A 19895-nucleotide genomic window follows, 5' to 3' on the forward strand; every position below is an offset into this window, starting at 1 on the left:
AAAGTAAAAAAATTATTCCAAATAGATATCTTTTATTTTAAATGATTTTTTTCATCATTGGGGAAGCAAAATGCTGAATGCTAAAATAAGAAAGGGTTAATGGTAAAGATCTCTCAATTTAGATAAATGTAATTTATTTACAAAAGAGCCCAGTGTTATTAAAATAAATGGATATTAGCACTTAATATTTCTTCTTTTTGGAGGTTAGTGGGGAGTCTCATAGCCCAGGCTGGCTTCAAAATCAGTATGATTCCAAGGCTACCCTTGAACTCATGATCCTCCTGCCTCAACACTCCTAGTGCTGGAATTACATACATGTACTGTCAAACCCAGCATCACTGTATTCTTAAGCACCTGTTCAATATGCAAGCCTTATAAATTTTGGGGGTAAGCACTGAAATATTTCATATGGATTACATTACTCTATTTGCAGTCACCATCCTATCCACTAAGAATGTAACAGTAAATGACACAGATAAAAATCTATATATTCTTAGGCACGGAGTTTTCACCAAGATATCCATCACCAATTGCTTCCCAGTGACTTGATTTAGAGAAAACATGATTTGTACTGTTTTCTAACTATAGCATCCACACTCCCCAATAGATAAATATACAGATTGATGAAAACAGGGTTGATGATAAAGATACAGAGAAATGGGTGGGTTTTGGAAAGTAAGACACCACTGTAGATAAGTAGGTTTATACCATGCTTTGTAATCAGATCTTTCTTGAGAAAGCAGGTTCTTCCAACTTATGTAATCGAACGGTAATTTCATAAGAAAAGGAATGTGCTTATTTTCAGGCAAATTCCAACAACATATGATATGTATTAACATGAGCCTATATAAACACTGACCCTAATATCAGTGTTTTTCTCTTTTAACTTCCAGGAATTGTATTCTGTTTGCTTAAAGACAGATTCTTAACAGAAAGGAAGGGGAAGGGAAGGGAGGGGAGGGAAGAGATTACTTTTAGATGAGAATTTAACATAGGTTTTACATCATATATTCCGTGCAAGTTTCCCAAATATCTAAATTATCATACTTATATCTAAACTTATTTTGAGCACTTTCTCCATCAGTAGCAACCTTAAACTTGCTTTATGCCATTGTAAGAAAGATTTGGGGAAGGAAAGAAGACAAAGAAAATGCTAAACCCACCTCTTGACCTGATTTTCCTGAATTATCTGAATGTAAGGATTCAATTTCTCCTTCAATCATTGCAGCTTCTAGGCACTCATGCAGATCTTTGAATGCATTGACCTGAAGTGGATACTGACCAAACATTTCAGTGTTTTCAAATTTTTTTCCTATAGGAAGGGTAGAAAAGTTAAAGCTTCTCAATACAACTTTTCAGCTACTAAAAGTATATATATGGATTCTTTCCTAAACTTAAAACAGTTAACAATGACAATACACCAAATAATCAGTTAGTATAACTTTCCTATTGGCTTACACATATAGGCATGTACATTCATAGCCAGTCATACACAACATTTACACACAACATATATGAATGTAAACACATATATAGAGAGATAGAGATATGAACTCTTTCAAAAAGCACTTCTTCAGGCTAAAATACTATGCTAACACTGGCTATGTGTTGGGTACGTGTATATATACATGTGTGGCAGTAAACTCTTAAAAGGAGTATGAATTTGAACTGACAAAACTAAGTTTTGTTTGTAAAATATCGTACACATTCATTTCATGTACTTATAATCCAACTAATGATTCATCAATACACTTGTTATAAAAAATATGGAATAAGGGGCTGGAGAGATGGCTCAGCAGTTAAGAGCACTGACTGCTCTTGCAGAGGACCCGGGTTTGATTCCCAGCACCCACATGGCAGCTACGAACTGTCCGTAACTCGAGTTCCAAGGGAATCTGAAGCCCTCTTCTGACCTCTGAGATACTGCATGGCACAGGTGCACTCACATACATGCAGGCAGTATACTCATACACATAAAAAAAAAATAAAAATAATAAATTTTTAGAAATGGAATAAAAGTGCTATGCAAGTATATAGGAAGAGCTAACATAGTGTTAGGAGATGTATAGTAGGGCAGTGGAGACTTCCAGAGCAAAACAAGAATTAAATTGAGATGTGAAATTGAATGGTGTGTGGAAGGCCTGATTGTCATGGGTGTAGAATATTCTTGGCCATAGAACAGAATAACCGCGACATTAAGGCTTCAAAGAATTTGGAATACTTAAGGAATCAAAGGAAGGTTTGAAAAGTTTGCAGACAGAGTGATGACAATGAAGTTAGGTGGGGGTCAAGAATGATAATATCTTACAGTCCTGCTTGGAATTTTCTGTCACAGTATTCAGTAAAATAGAAAGCCATGGAAGAGTCAGACCTATGAGTAGCAGAATTAGAAGCCTTCATGGATTCTGGATGAAGTAGGTGATATACTATTAAAAGACTGTTGCAGAATTCATCCCAAAATAAAATTTACATGGAATTGAGTATAAACATACATACACAGACACTCACATTAATATACACAGTGGAGCTGGGATTAACTGGCTGGCTTACAGAAAAGAGAGCAGACAGCAGTCAGAAAGATGAGAATGACACATTCCTAGATTTCTAGTGTGGACAACAGATGGTTTCTAGGGACTGAAAGCAGCACCAGTCAAGAGGAACCAAGGACATTTTGTCCCTTTGTTCTGGAGCAACAATATAAATCATTGGCAATAGCCCAAGAAATTTCCATCTAAAGACAGTGGGTACATAGTCTACACCTGGGACTGGTAGCCTGGTGAAGCAGAAGAACTGCTAGTGCAAAATCAGGTTGATGAAAGAGACTGTCCATGGATAGGAGAAAACTAAGAAACCCATGTAATGCCAGAGGACCTTCTTTATACACAAGAAAACACACGCACGCACGCACACATTCATCTCATAAGACGTACCCACACAGGTAGGAAAAAAAAGCCAAGCAAATGTGATATCCCAGAAACCAAAGAATTTTGCTTTTAATGAAAAAGCAAAATAGAGAGGTGAAGAAGAGCCAATGCCCAATGCCTTAATAAACGACAAGTGTTCAGTATGACAACTGAAAGACATTCAATGGATTTGACCATATGCAGGAAATCAATAACCTTAGAAGATGCCCTTTAGAGTTGTGGGGCCAGCAGCTAACATAGGAAATGTTGAAGAAATGAGGAGTAAGCAGGTGAAACCAACTCCTCATTACAAAGGGGCTTAACTCTGAGTAGAAATGAAGTTTAAATGCTCAAAAAAGGATTATCAGAAGGGATTTGCTTTTTAATTTTTAAGATGTGAGATGCCAGAACATGTCTAAATACTGAGGTGAAATAGAACAGAGAGGAAGAATTTAAAGACTCAGAAATGTGAGAGAATGGAGTAAGTCTGAATGAAAACAGGACACAGAATTCAACACAGAAAAATGGTCCCTTGATATGATGTTTGACAGTTCCTTTATTTCTAAAGAGAACAATGAAAAGGATGCAGTGGAGGTGTGAACAGATAAAGAAGCCTGAGGCTCCTATATGAGGGAAGTAGAATTAGATTCAGAGCCTTGGGGCAGGTTTCATTGGCTTCACAGTAAATTTATGAAATCAGAAAAGCTGTTTCTCAGAGAATGAAGAGACAAAGAATTGAACCTGAAATGAGTGGGAAAAAATGAAAATAGTCCCTAAAGAAGATATGTAGTTTGGTAGGAGAGGTTACAAGCACAGGTAGGCGACACTCACTTCTGTAGGGGCTCCTAGTAGCCCCAGCTGGCCTGGAACTCACTTTGTAGACCAGGCTGGCCTTGAACTGACAGAGATCTGCTTGCCTGTGGCTCCCAAGGACTGGGATTAAAGATGTGTACCACCAAGCCTGGCTAAGATTCTGTACTATCACCATGGACATGATCCATTACAGCTATCTAGAACTATTTATTACTCAGCAACTTTCAGGTCCTCACTATATGGAGAGCTGAGGCGAACAGGTTAATAAGAGCTGGACAACAGTCAGGAAGGAGGCACCAGAGGGAATGGAGAAGAGGCAGTTTAAGGGTGATCTTGACTGAACACCAGGAAGAAAAGCGAGTACAGAAAAGGACTGAGAGTAACAAAGAGAAGATGTCAATGCAGTAGAGGTTCTCCAAATGCTGAGAATGTTCTGACAGGAGAAAGCTTTAGTAAATAAACAGCATTGCAGATGAAAACATGACAATAAGAAAGTACTCTAAAAATCAATTCTATTCACTACAACAAACAGTTCAAGTGGAAATGTATTAAAGCTACATTGATTATCTTAACAGCTGTGAAGTAAGTGACTGACACCAAGTATAAAGATGCAGTAATTGCTGTGAAGAATCCTACTACAGACAGAAAGGCTCGGAAGGATATAATAAACAGTGCCCAGTTTCAACCTGCTTGGACCCAATTCCTGATTTCAACAATCCCACCAGATAAATCAGAACTGTCAGAAAATTTAATGCAATATACTAGGTAAAACATTTCACTTATAATGATATGTAGCATTTGAAGCAAAAAAAAAAAAAAGTACTTAACCTTATTATAAACTTCTAAATGCCTAATACTCAGTTTTGTATCTGCCTTATTTAAGGTGATTAAGGAAAAACAAATTTATAAATTTTATGCTTTGAGCAATCTGAAAAATTCATTGTGACACTTGGGGGAATTTTTTTCATATATTTATAGCTTGGGATTCAAAATATTACAGAAAATTATACTTCCTCAGTCTGGTTTCCTTCCTTTCTGAGAGAAACCAAACAGAAACTTAAGAGGCCTAAATAATTATGCTATTATGACAATAAAAACTTAGGAAGCCAAAATTTTAAGCAACTACTAAAACAGAGTATGTAATACCATTCTTAACTGGTTTTTCAAAATGAAAGTACTATCTGTTTAAAAATGAGTAAGGATTTTATAATCACACTACAATACTCAATGCTAAGTTGCTAAATTCAGTTTTTCTTTGTTTGGTCTTTTTGAGAGAGGGTCTCCCTGTGGCCCCAGCTGTCCCATAGATCAGGTTGACCTTGAACTCACAGAGATTACCTGGCTCTGCCTCCCAAGTGTTGGGATTAAAGGTGTGCGACACCATGCCCAGCAATTCAAATTTCAAAAAGTAAACACCATACCAAGACTGTCATTCAATTCCAGTGCAGGTTGAGAATCCTATATCTGAATTTCTTGAAGACTTTCCTTCCCTTTCTCCTTCTCCTGAGCACTGGGGAGAGAAACTTGTATGTTGTATATGCTAGGTAAGCACTCTACCAGCGAACTGCTTCCCCATCTGAGTTGAATAACTCTAATCTGAAAAATCTAAAATGGCAAATGCTAGAAAATTTAAAAATCCTGAGTGTCCTGTCAGCTCTCTACAATCTACTGAATCTCTGCACTGTGAAAGCTCTCAGTATTATGAAAGCCCATTCACTGGAAATAGTTTTAGGATAAAATGTAGTACAGTGTGAACACACACTCCGTACCTCCCTTTTCATTTGGTAACTTCTGTACAAATGATTGATAAAAGCAGTGAAGCAGGGGCTACTAGACAGAGCAGATCCAATTAAAATTAAAACCACCAGCACACACAGCCAGTCTCAAGATAAAAGAGCTAATGGATGTCCTTTCACTTGCAATAAAACATAAAAGTTTAACTATACCTTCAAGCACTCCCACAGCAAGGAATCTTCCATAGAACAACTCTACCATGGGATTCTTTGGCTTTTCTTCATCCCTAAAGCATGTAAAAAAGTATAAATATGCTTATAACTTTGGTACCTATAAATAATTGAGAAAACATTTAAAAGGAAGCATTAAAAGAACCAATATATGACAAGATGGTAACATTCATACGGCTATTGTACACAGGGTTCTGTTATTTATTATGTCACCTTCGGCAAGGTACTTAAACTTATTCTTCAATTTTCTAACCTGTCAACTAAGAATAATTACAGTAATTGAACTGGCATGATGGAGATGAAGGCTGGAATGAGTTACTCCATGGACCAAACTTAAGAAGAGCAGCTGACTATGCTCACAAGGTGCTCGCTCTCTATTGTTCTCGTACACCTCAGTCAGACAATTTTATGTCTGTACAATGCTAGCCTTATTGAGCAAAGGAGAAAAACACTTTTAATTTGAATAGATTTCTAAAAAAAATATTTAAGTCATTTCCCACAGAAAAGTGAATAAATGTAAAACAGCAGCTATCAGTGAAAACAGCAGCTATCAATGAAGGCCAGTCCCGAAACAGAGGTACTAAGTAGTGGCAGCCATTCTTCCCAAAGCTGATGCAGCTTGAAGAGCCAGTCACCTCTGAAACTTTCCAAACTGTTCAGCATGGGTTTTCTTGTCTATTTTCTTTGAGGGAGAAAGCAAAATCAGCAATTTTTACATCATCTTTTTAGGATTTGTACAATGTGGCTCTAAAATCAAGTTTTCTTGATCTTACTGTGTCAGTTTGCTTTATTCACAACTATATAAAGAAATTTTCTTCATTGTGTTTAAATTAATAAACTGACTTGTGAAGTTTTTTGAAAAAGAGGCAAACATCTGTCTTGCTCAACATCTTGCTCAACATGTTACACAGTCATTCTGTGATCCTTAGATCTATGGTGTTAAGTGCTTCACACAGACTTAACAGCGACTCCAACAGGCAGTGTGCTTGTCTTGAATGTTCAAAATATTTTACAGCCCTTCAGTTTTAGGTACATAATAAGATGTACAATCCTGCTCACTTTTAATTTGATTTTTAATAATGGTTTTAAAACACACAGAATTTACCATATTAACCATTTCAAGGCTACAGTTCTAAAATGTTAGGCATACTAATCTTATATAACCAATCTCTAGAACTATTCTTCTTGCAAAGATCAAATTCTATATTCATTAATCAAGTTACTTTTCCCCTCTTCCCAGCCTGATACCAACTGTTCAACTTTCTGCTTCTATGAGCTTGACAACATGCTATCTCATACATAGAAATGACCCTATGTTTGCATTTTTTTTTTGACTAGCTAAATTTCACTTAACATATTTTCCTGTTCCATCTAGATTAGGGTCAGAATTTCCATTCTTTGAAAGCTGAATAATCTCCTATTATTTGTATATATCACATTTTGCTCAATGAACATTTGGCTATTAGAATCAATGGATATTTGGCTATTAGAAATAATGTTGCTATGATCATAGGTATACAAATACTGCTTTCAAACCCTGTGGTAGTTTGAATGAGAAGTGTCCCAAGTATTTAAGTATTTGGTCCCATTTGGTGGCACTATTTGCAGAGGTTTAGGAGATGTGGCCTTGCTGGAGGAAGCATGTCACAAGAGGTGGGCTTTGAGAATTCATAGTTCCAGTTTCTCTCTACTTCCTTGGCATCCTTGAAGATGTGAGTGCTTGTCTTCCTGCTCTGGTCTCTTTCTGATTCCCCTGCCATTGGGGACCCTCCTTCCAGAACCATAAGCCAAATAATCTCTTCCTTCTTTCTATAAGATGCCTTAGTCATGATATTTTATCTCAATAACAGAAAAATAACTAATACAGACCCTGTTTTCAAATCTTTGGAAGCAAGCAAAGAGTTTCTTTTAGTACCCTGAAGCAAAAATGCAAGATCATATGGTAATCTATGTCTAATCCCTTGAAGCACCACCACACTATTTTCTATGGCTGTTGTATGTCAACATTACAAAAAAATTCAAATGTCTCCACATTATCACTATTATTATAATTATAGTATTATTGTTTTGATAGCAGTCACTTAAAGGGTATGAACTGTTCATTCACTCTACAATTAACAATGACTTGCTTTTACCAACAAAATGGGAGCAAATGTGGTATTTGGCTTTCCTGAGCAGAACCTTTGAGAGTTAGTGTGATATTTCACTGTCAGGATGATTCTGCAAGTCTATGAGGGATGACACCTCTGCTGGCCTGTAACCCTAAGTGAGCAGACAGCAGAGCACCTTGCTGACATATATGGTTTACATGTGGACATTGTGTAAGGCACTAGAGTTTGGAGGTTGTTGCCAGCCACATAATAATACAGCCCAATCAGAGAACTTAAATCTGACTATAATATTGAGGTACTCTAATAGAAGAGACTTAATCTCTATGCATCTTTATACTAAAGATTTTTCTAAACTGTGATAGTGAAAAAAACTTGAAACTGATTTAATGTCGCGAAAAGCCTTTCAGTTCAAAGACTGAAAAGTCTGAGTCTTTAGATATAAATATTAGTGGGAATACCACTCCTGTGGCCTCATTATTTCCATGTTTAAAAAATATTCAACATTCTGGTGGCAGAAGCCACTGGGTGTTGAATGGCTATACTAATTTTAAAGTTATTTTCAAATTGTCTGTGTGAATTCAGGCATGCTCTCCACTGAAATTTACCCAATAATCTTCCCTAAGGCATCAGGCAAGAACATTTCAGAAACTATCTACCTTGTTCTTTACATTTTCCTGGATATTCTTCTGAATGTCAGACAATGAACCTCAGGAATGCTCTGCAGTTACAGCAAAAGACATGGAAGAAGCACAACTGAGAAGCAGGTAAAAACACATGAAAGTCCTATGAAGAAAGAGATGCATCCGTCACCTGCATGAAAGTAGAAGAAAACTAGTCTGATATCAATGTCAAAGACAAAGAAACTAAACTCACTGAAGAAAACTTTTAAGTATAATCGCAGGAGTACAATAGCATAGAAAGGTAATTGAGACTGTTTTGGGTCAGTGTTTCCCCAGTTGTTTAGTCTTTGGTACAAAGATGATGCATGCAAAACACTGGGAGAAATGGATGTGTTTCCCATGATCAAAGAAACAGGATGAGTTCCTCCAGGTACTCATACACCAGCTTGCCTGAACAACTGGAAAGCCTTCCCTTGAGATGGGCATAGCAAGTGGTTCATATTAGCTTAGCTCCACAAAGAAAGAACAAACCAAAATCTACTGAGAAATAAATGTGAAAAAGATGTATTTCAAGTAAAATTTGATTTCAGAAAAAATGGTAAAAATTATCACTTCACATCAATCCATCACTGAGGGAAGCTGGGGCAGGGGCAGGGACTTAGGGGGAGGTAGAAACTGAAGCAGAGACCACAGAACACTGCTTACTCACTTTTCTTATATAGCTCAGGCCCACTTGCCCTTTGGATGACACCAGCCACAGTGGGCTGGGCCCTTCTACATCAACCAGCAGCCAAGAAAATGCCTCACAGACATGATCATGGAGCAATCTGTTTTCAGTAATTCTTCAGTTGAACTTCTTTCTTCTTAGGTGACTCTAGTTTGTATTAAGTGGACAAAAACTAACCAATGTAGTTACAGATAAAAGGCTTTAGACAGGACGCCCTCTAAAATGGTCACCTGATAGAAAAAATGAGGAATTTCAGGGTAAAACATTCAAAATTTTGAGAGAACTTACATGAACTTACAAGACTTAATAGTTAACAGATGGACATAAAGTGACTGTTCCACTCTGTTAATTTTATTTTCAACTACTTTGTGACATTATCTCTAGCAAATAAAGTGCAAGAAACATGAGAAACAACCACTCGGAGTGGACAGCCAGGTAATCCCATACTTGGGAATTCCACAACACTGGTGGGGCCTACCTAGTCAGAGAGGAGAAGAGACAAAAGCAAAGTGTATTTAAAGATCAACAACTTAGATATCCTAACTCAAATTTCACTAATTCTCACTATGAGGAAACAATCAGAACACAACCAGAAGAATACTTTTTTTTAAAAAAGCAAACATAAAGCCTAAAACATAGAACAGGAAGAAAATATACTCAGATCCATCAAGGAGGTCTTGCCCTGTATGAAGCAGAGACTAACAAAATGTCCAAAATCTAAGTTTCATTTCTATTGAAGCGATAAAACACCCTGACCAAAAAGAAACCAAGTGGTGAAAGGTATGTTTGACTAGCTTTCTTTACTCATACAGCTCAGGACTCAGCCCATTCAATGGAGTGATGACAGGCAACAAGTTGAAGATGCCTCCAACCTCAATTAACAATCAAGACACAGCCATACGTACAGGCCAACCTGATCTAGATAATGCCTCAATTTTGAGGTGATCTTCTCAGGTATTTCCAATGTGTGGCAAGTTGATCTTTCAAATTGGCCATCACACTTTCCCCAAAGATTAGGGGAGGGGGATATGCACACACATATACACATACACACATAATTTATGTAAGCATGTAACTTAACTCTGAAGGTAAGCATGTAACTTAACTGTGATGGAGCATCGAGAAGTATACTCAAGGCTTGTAACACTACAAAGGTAAAATCAAAATTGTCCTGCACAGGTATAACCTTCTTTATTGGACGCTAGGTCACTGGTGTCAGAAGCATCAAGAGCAGACTCAGTTCAAGAGTCTGAACAGGAAGATTTCAACATGAGACTGTGATGAAAAAAAGACAGAATCCAGCCCTGGAGGCAGGTTTCACAGGCCTAAGCAATTTATAGCAAAATAGTGCTAGAGGCACTACAGCTCCAGAACAGGTAATAAATATGAGAGCTTCCATTCAATGGAGTGCTGATGGGCAACAAGTGAGTTCAGAAGGAAAATACAACTAGAGTTTGGTGGACAGAAAAGGACACCAGATGGTCAACACCATAAACTTCTAAAGAAATCAATCAGAAAGTAGCTCTCAGATGCCCTACTCTATGATTGAGATAGTTTGCAAAAGAGAATTTCGTTCCCTCAAATAGCACAGACTTACTGATAATTTAATTTTATTTTAATCAGATGTACATTTTATTAAACATACAACTAATTTTTAAAAATTTTTTATTATTTGACCTTTTCATGCATTTGTGTGATAACTTTGAGAATTTTTCATACCCTGATTTCCCTGGCTCATCTTATTCCCTCTCTCACTGAAATTCCTCTTCCCAACCACCCATCCTAGTTTCATGGCTTCTTTTTGGTGTTATCCCCTAGGTTTAATTAGAGTTTCTTGCCAGAGCATGGGTGAAAGATTATTTATTGGTGCAATGGCAACTTATTGGTGGCTAACACCACTCCCCCCCAACAACTTTCAATTGCCAAAAGTGCCTCAGGGAGGGGTACAGTCTCATAGGCCCCATCCCAATCCAAGATAAAAAAAAAACTCATGGGTGAATCCTATGCAGATAACCACACCTGCAGTGAGATCCTGAATGCAAAGGGTACGCCATGTCCAGAAAATGCCTTTTGGTTGCACATCTCTCCACCTGTTTCTCAGATCTTTTCCTCTCTCTCTTCCATGATGTTCCCTGGATCTTGGAGGTAAGATGGCTCTCCCATTTAGGGCTGAGCACTCCATCAACACTAATTATCAACACACTGGCCAGCTTGGCCAGTTATGGGTTTCTACACTAACCACCACCCGCTGCAGTAAGAAACTTCACTGATCAAAGCTGGGCAAAGCACTATAATCACTTAATTGCTCCTAACTTAGTTTAAATTCACAAACAACTGTTTACAGCCAACTCACTCTAAATGATGAACATACATTCTGAAGAACTAAAGCCAACAGAGTTTTCTGAGCTAACTGTTTATGCTAAATTTCTGCTATTGTCTGGCAACAACGTAAGTCAGTATTGCACTGTTTGCACAATAGCACACAGGTGGACTGACAGTTAAGAGGTTAACATCTTACATTTGTTTTAATATGTCAAGGGCAAGTGGCCAGTGTTAACTCTATGTGACCTAATCATCTTCTGAAATATAAAATTAAACCATATGCAGCTCAAAACCTGAGGTGCTGAGGAAGCTACACATGCATAAGTAAAAGAACAAGAGCCACAGTTGAGGACCCCAACTCTATTCACACATGGCATAATATAAAGCCCACAGAAACTAAAAGAGCTGGGAAATTAGTTTTCTTTGTTACTTGACTTGTAACCACAAGAGAAGAGAATCTGATTTATGGGTATAACTTCTCTGGACTTTGCCTTAAGAAGATCAAAAATAGGTCATTTGGACTTTTTATTTTCTAGATTTTGACAGCAATCAAAGTTAGGGAGTATCTTTAATAGATAACTGCATTTTAAAACATTTTTAAACTTCCTTGTAAACTAAGTCATCATGACCTTTACTAGACAATGAGGCTGGGCATAATTTAACATAGAGAAAAAGAGAAAGAACTTTATTGAGCCTGGGATTTCAGCCTGTATTCTACACTATGAATGTTTGCTTTATGCTGAAGATTTCATGTCAGAGCCTTTTAGTAGCAGTCTAAATGATAGTTCAATAAAATACATAAAGGTGGAGCTAGAGAGATGGCTTAACAGTTAACAGCCCTACTGATTTTACAGAGAACCCGGGTTCAGTTTCCAGCACCCACATGTTGGCTAACAATGGCCTGTAGCTCCAATTCCAGAAGCTCCTATGCCTCAATGGGCACAAGACACACACATGGTGAACATACACACATGCAGGCAAAACACAAATACACATGAAATGAAAATACACTTTTATAAAAAAGGAAATATATATTATATATGCAAATATATTTATATATGCAAATTGTTCTTATAAGAAGAGTGCTCTCAGGAAGGTGGGACACAGCAGTCCTGAAAGTGAATTACTCTTCCAAAGAGGCAAGCTACAACATTTTTTTTTTTTTAAATAACCAAAGCATCATGCTGGGGAGATAGCCCAGTTGGTAAAGTATTTACCCCACAAGCACAAGGACCTGAGTTCTATCCCCAAAACGCATGTTAAAAAGTCAGGTGTGGTGCCCCATGTTTACAATTCCAGTGCTGAGTTGAAGAGAGGAGGATCCCCGGAGTGCCTTGGCAAGCCAGCCTAACCTAATCAGCAAACTCCAAATCAAGGAGAGATCCTGTTTTCAAAAATTAGATGAATGATCCCTGAGGAAAAATATGCACACTTGACATGATACCCATACATACGCACATACATACGCACGTACACACGCACGCACGCACGCACACACACACACACACACACACACACACACACACACACACACACATATGGTTTTGTGCTAATACCTAATGGGCTGAGAATAAGCAGCATGGAATATGAGGGAACTATCTATCCCTGTGCTCAGGTTCTCATGGAAGGAATGTAACCAAAAGTGACATACTTTATCTCCAGCTAACACATTCTCCCTCATGAAAAGCTGAATCTAGAAAAAGAGTTTGGCTGTAAGTTTAGCCCTCTCAGGAATCACTTTTTGGACTTTACTGACAAAATTTTAATCTTATAATAGAAACCAAAAGCTGTTGAGAACTTGTTCCTACAACTCAGAAGCAGCTTTTCAATACAGATAATGTTGGGATACCCAAACTCTGTCTTGCTTATTTCTCTGTACTGCACACATAACTTCCTAAAGCTCCATCATAAATATCATAGCAACTTACGTTTCCTCCTCAGCTTTCATTTGGAAGGCGTCTTCTAACCAATCTAATAATTTATGCGTAAATTCACTCACATCTTGCTGTGGAAAAAAAAGTTTTGTTAATATTTGATCCTAAGTAAAAATGCTAAAACCTATAGACAATCACTGAATATGTGCTTACCAACTCCTCACAAAAGCATCTTGTGAATGCGTTCCATAAATAAAAAAATTTTCATAATTTAACCAGGATATAAAATCAGTATTCAAAAAAGAGTATCATAATCACTGGATTTCATTTGGGAAAGCATGTGCACATGCACACACACACACACACACACACACACACACACACACTCTCTCTCTCTCTCTCATGTTAAAAAACGAGTTTGTAAAAATTAATTACTCCCCTCATAGTCTGCAATGCATCTTTATAAAATGAAATACTCATTTCACCAAATGGCTCCTTGCTTTATAAAAAATGATACCATCTTTTCTCTTAGAAAAAAGACTAGTGCTTTTTGACAATTTTATTCATCAACTCAAGCACACCTTTAAATCCATATCTAGTTTCACTTCATGCACACTTTTAAATTCGTATCTAGTTTTACTAAAATACTTCTTAGCTTCAGCACTTAGAAAGCCCAAGTAATCACTGACATCCAATTACTGAATCCACAATCCTCTGAGCCTCAAACTGAGCCTACATTCAGGACAAATACATCACCTTCTGAGAGCCTTTGTTTGTTTGTTGCTCCCCTAAGACAGGAAAAAGGAAATAGGTGGTTGCACACATAACTATAATTCTTTACACAATGTGAGTTAGAAGAGAGAGAAAAGCCACACCGTGGTGGCAAACTCCTTTAATCCCAGCACTTGAGAGAAAGAGGTAGGCAGATCTCTGTGAGTTAGAGGCTAGCCTGGTCTACATAGTGAGTTCCAGGCCAGCTGAGCAGAAAAAGAAAGAGAGGAATAGATATACAAAAAAAAAGTAAAGAAAAATAAGTCAATGGTATTAACATTTTTCATAGATAGATGAATCCATACAGATAATTTGCCTTTATTTACCAAAACAAAACAGCCTCAAGACTAAAGCAGTATCATATTTTTAAAAAAACTATTCACCTTAAAAATGTTGATATTAACGTCTTGGATACATACAAAATTCCAGCGTCACATACTCAAACAGGACTAAACTGCAAAAAGACTAGTTGCAAACATCTGTATCACCTTAGATAAAATAATGCCATCCAAAAAAAAAAAGGGAATTCACTTAGAACCTAAAAAAAGAAATCTTAAATGAATATGGGTCTTTTTAGAAGTAACTATGGTAAGATTCTCAAAGTGAATTCAGCCTATATAAAAGTAGGCCCTAACTCCAGTGTTATCTATTCCTGTTTGTTTTTTTTTTTTTAAAAAAAAAGAAAAACTGAAGACAGACAGAAATCGAAACTAGCCTCCCAGAGCAAAGCCATACCAGGAGCCTCCAAAGTGCAGAGGCAAAAAGGATGGTGTAGTCAGAGGGAACATGCTTTGCCAGCATCTTAATTTTACCCCTGAGCTTTGGACCTGTTAATAATTTTCTACTGTTGTTGAGCCATGAAGCTTAAAGTTTATAAATTTCACATTTTTAAAAGTTTTTACTTATCTTGAAATCTTTCTTTTCTAAAAAGAAATGAAAATGTTTTCTATTTATTACAAATCTTAGAAGGAATTAGTTCTTACCTTTTTAAGTAATCAATCTACAATATACAATTACACAAGAAAATTCTAGCAAAGTTCATCAGGATGAAAAAAGTGAGATCTCGGGGCTGGAGAGATGGCTCGGTGGTTAAGAGCACTTGGCTGCTCTTCCAGAGGACCCAGGTTTGAATCCTAGCACCCACACAGTAGCTAACACTTACATGCATGCATTCATAACACTCATACAAATAAATTAAAAATAACTTTTTAAAAAAAAAAAATAAAAAGTGAGGTCTTTACTATAATATTCTACTTTCAAATTGAAAGAAAAGTATTTTTAAAACTGACAGTACTACTACACATCAACGATCTTACATAAGACTCCTGAATATTTCTAAAGATGATACATTTTGAAAGAGGGTAAAACAAAATAGTAAATTACTTGAAAATAATCACAATACTCCTATCACTTATGCAGGTGTTCTACTAACTCACTAATGTGTATGTCAGAGTCAAAAGTTTGGAGAAAAGAAGACAATCACACCTCTATCAACCTAATTGATGTGCACCTACTTTTAAAGACCTCCAGAGAAAAAGAGGCAACAATGATGAAACTAGTTGGTCCATACTACCTACTCAAAGGACAGGTGTTCTCACTACAGCATTCAGGAGCACACAACAGGAAGCATAACAGAAAAGTAAACAAGAAAAGCACAGAGAAAAGGCGACACCAGAAGACAATGTTAGGGAACAGAAGCTTGTTCAAAATTAACTGTATTCTAAGAGCCGCTGCAGAAGACAGTACACCTACTGAAAAAGAGAACTCTCTAGAAATCAGCCAACAAGTCATTAAACAAATGAAATATATTTAGATCCAGGAGAGCTCTAAGGTGGGGGGGGGGTTAGAATCCCATTCTATCTGTCTACAATGAATATTATTTCTATTGGCTTGGGTTAGTATTGTTACAACAATAAAGAATAAATAACAAAGCTAAATAGATGGTAAACCTGAAAAGTATTGCACTTTTTCTTAGAAAAAGCTGTAAATGGATATAACCGGGTGTGGTGGCATAGGCCTTTAATGCCAGCACTTGGGATGCAGAAGCAGGCAGATCTTTGTGAATTCAAGGTCATCCTGGTCTACATAGCGAGTTCCAGGCCAGCAAAGGCTACATCATGGAGACCCTGTCTCAAAAAGACAAAAAAAAAAAAAAAAAAAAAAGAAAACAGGAAAAGACCACACTAGAAACTGGTGATGTCAGCACTTTGTGTCTGTTTATATTTGTCATATAGAGTAAATGAAGAAGAAAGCAGATGCGGGGAGTGGAGGAGGGGAAGAGGATCCCATCCCCTACAAAAAGACAGAAACGGAATTTTTTCTGAACCCTCTGAATTCCCACAGTGTAACTCCCAGTAATACAAAGCCTACACTGCAATGACACCCTTCTCAGGCTTATCATGGTCTACTGTGACTTCAGAGCCACCATCTTTCCAGGATATGTTAGTCTCTACAATTGTATTTGTCCCTTGTGGCTCTCTTTATTTCTCTGACTTTTCAAGAAGTGAGCTGACTTAAAGACACTGCTTGGTTTATAGGAAACCAACCCCAATACTGCCTAAAATAAAAGGGCACAATGACAGCACTATTTAAAGCAAGAAAAGCAACATTAAGTCAGCATTTTTCAAAAGCTCTTTCCAGGGTCTAGAGAGGTAACTCGGTCTTTAAGAGCACTGGCTGCTCTTGCAGAGGACCCAGGTTTGGTTCCCAGCACCCACTTGGCAACTAACAACTGGCCCTAACTCCGGTTCCTGAGGAGTCTGATGCCCTCTTTTGACCTTCGAGGGCACTGCACAACAGAGGCACTTACATACATGCAGGCAATACACTCATATGCATAAAATAAAAAATAAAATGTTTCCCAAAATAGGCCTTTCCAAGTAATTAAGGAAAAGTAGTCCCTATCAGCATAAACAGTAGAATACAAAGAATATGTTGGTATTTGAGTTTGCATAAGTTTGTTAAAAATGTTAATTATACATGAATATGCTTAATTTTGTTCATTATTTTTCCTTATTAATTTCAATTATACTATAAATGATTTCATTTACCTTAGTACCTCCAATTTGATCACTTTTTGCTTAATTTAAAACTTTTCCAAATAAAAATGCTTTCAATGGCTCTAAGATTTTGTTAATAAAGTTTAATTATGCCATCGGAAATTGTCACACACACTTGGAAAAGTAGCTTAAAAATCTGTAAGTTTAAATGTGAATGGTTAATTGCAAAGCACAGAATGCTACCTGCTGCGAGTCATTTGACTTGAAGGCATCCTTCAGAATTTCAACTGCTCTAGATGGATCAACATACTTCCTTTTGGTACCAACAAGAAGCGCAAACAGATACCTTAGTTCCCGCATAAAAGGCAAATTCCGATGTTCCTACAGGAAAATAATATATAAATAACAGCAACCTTAATGAAATTGAATTGTTTAGTAGCCAGCAGACATTCACTTTAACAGTAACCAAGGTGCTGAATCCAGAACTCTGTATCATATTGAAAGAATGTCAGCTCAAAGGAGGCAGGGACTACAACAAGGACTACAATGGAGGATCTTAGGCCAGGCTCACAATTTCTGCATAAATGTCACAAATTCATAGCAAACCATGTCATTATCCATTCAAGAATATCGTCCTCATTTAAGACTGTTTATTAAAATCTTTCTATTCAGCAAGGGTGCAACTGCTGTTGACAAAAGCAACCAAAACAGCCAATATTCAGTGAGTGCTCCCCACATACCAGGCACCACTGAGTGCATTTACCCCAACACCATTTAACAAAACTTTTAAACAAAACTTCCTTACCATCTAGGAAGTTCTCTAGACCCCTCCAAATCAACAATGCCTCCAAATTCTACATCTAAATGTCTTTTAATATGAGCCACTACCACAGTCATGTAATAACCTAAATTACTGGATTAGAATTAGGGCCCTAAGTATAATTTAATTACTTAATAAATACTAACAACTGTTCATATTTATTACATTATATTTACTATTAAAATTGCTTTGCAATTATTTACTTTGTAAACTATCAGATATATAGTATAAATTCATTGTAATTACTGTAATTGTTCCATTTAAATGTTTAATAAATACAATGTTAACCTTATCAATAATCAGATCAGATGATAGCATGATACTAATATATCACCTTCCTGGAATTCCTGGAAACCTTGATTTTTGTACTCACTAAAATTATAAGCTTCTCAAAGATAAAGATTTCAATATTTCTTCAATAATCTTTTTGAACACAAAGCAAGCATTCACTTCTTACTCATTGATTATACCAAATCCTCCAGGAATTAAAAAAAAATTATCAGTCACTATTAATTTATTTTAAAACAAGAAACATTTTAAAAAACATGTAATGTACATAATGTAGTGAAATGCTTCACAGCAGCAAATCAGAAAAGCAGCTGTTATAATATTTAGTTCTTGTAACAGCAATTATAGCATAAATTTTAAATATGGGAAAAAATTAAATTTACATAATTGGCATTACCAACATAATAAAATTGTAAGTAGTACATATATATATGTGTGTGTGTATATATATTTCTGTATAACTTCACATAAATGTGAGTAATATAATTCACATAGAAAGTTGTTCTCACTATAAATTCAAAAAGGACCCCTGCAGAGGATAGTGGTACAGATCTTTAATCCCAGCGCTTGGCAGGCAGAAGCAGGCAGAGCTTTGTGAGATCAAGGCCAACCTGGTCTACATGGTGAGTTGCAGGTCTGCTGGGGGTACAGGGAGCTCTTGTCTCAAAAAGACAACAATAATAATAAATTTAAAAAATAACTATGAAGTCTCTGAGCAGTAAAAGAGAAATGCAAATGAAGGAGGGGTGCTAGAAGGTTGAACCCAGAACTTGTGAGTGAATAGAGATAAGTCTGGGCTTCTACCCTTCCTGGTAAAGAGAACAACAAATCTTTCACGTGCATACTTTAGTACAATGAAACATCTGCTCAGCCAGTTCCTATGGCTAGAAACTTTATGGCTAGCAAAAGACAAAACATCATGCAATAAAGTTAACAGCAACTACTCCATTTGACCAAATTATGGAAATATCACCATACATAAAAATTACTTGAACAGCGCTTTTCTTTACTTTTTAAAACAGGTTTATTCTGGTATGACTACTGCACAATACATACACTATAAAATATACAATTTTTCTGAGGTTTTGGAAGGGAAGCAGGAATTAAATTGTATTTATTTGTGTGTGTACGAATGCGCATACGTGTGGGTGCATGTGCATCGTGGCACATGTGTGGCAGTCAGAGGACAACTTTCCAAGAATCTGATTTCTCCTTCTACCTTGCTGAGGCAAGGTCTCTTGTTGTGTCTGTTGTGCTATATGGTCCAGGTTGGCTGGCTCCCAAGCTTCCAGGAAATTCTCCTGTCTTCACCTCCTATCACACTGTAGGAGTGCTGGGGTTATAAATGTTAAGTTACCATATCCATCTTTTTACATGGATTTTACTGATCACACTTGGGGGGTCAGGCTTATCCAACAAGCACTTTTACCTGCTAAGCCATCTCAAGAAGCAGATTTTGCTCTCATTAATTTTCTCGAAAGGAGTTTCTGAGATCTCAGTGATCTCCACTCTGCCTGTAACTTGGGATTAATGTGGGTGTGTTTCTAATTTCTTTGCATGTAAGCTTTCATCATCTATTTTTTTCTAATAAGATGTTTGGTTGTACTAATGATCCCAGTAATCCATTTTCCACTTTGTTTTGGCTGGATTTGTTCAATATTGATGGGGCATGTTATAATTTCC

At 36.8% G+C, this 19895-nt stretch overlaps 1 protein-coding gene across 3 annotated transcripts in view; it reads right to left on the reverse strand.

The window, feature by feature from the left end:
• The window catches only part of Usp25 (ubiquitin specific peptidase 25), a 143638-nt gene that overhangs the window by 54017 nt on the left and 69726 nt on the right, over positions 1-19895 (reverse strand). For all 3 annotated transcript variants that reach the window (XM_008852535.3, XM_008852533.3, XM_029555783.1), the window contains 4 exons: positions 17348-17485; positions 13389-13465; positions 5663-5736; positions 1164-1312 (listed from right to left, as the gene is read on the reverse strand). In XM_008852535.3, coding sequence (XP_008850757.1) covers positions 1164-1312; positions 5663-5736; positions 13389-13465; positions 17348-17485 — 438 coding nt within the window. The remainder of the gene's footprint in view (positions 1-1163; positions 1313-5662; positions 5737-13388; positions 13466-17347; positions 17486-19895) is intronic.

This window comes from Nannospalax galili, unplaced genomic scaffold, assembly GCF_000622305.1.
Source record: "Nannospalax galili isolate Female #2095 unplaced genomic scaffold, S.galili_v1.0 scaffold266, whole genome shotgun sequence".
In the NCBI taxonomy this organism is placed as follows: domain Eukaryota; kingdom Metazoa; phylum Chordata; class Mammalia; order Rodentia; family Spalacidae; genus Nannospalax; species Nannospalax galili.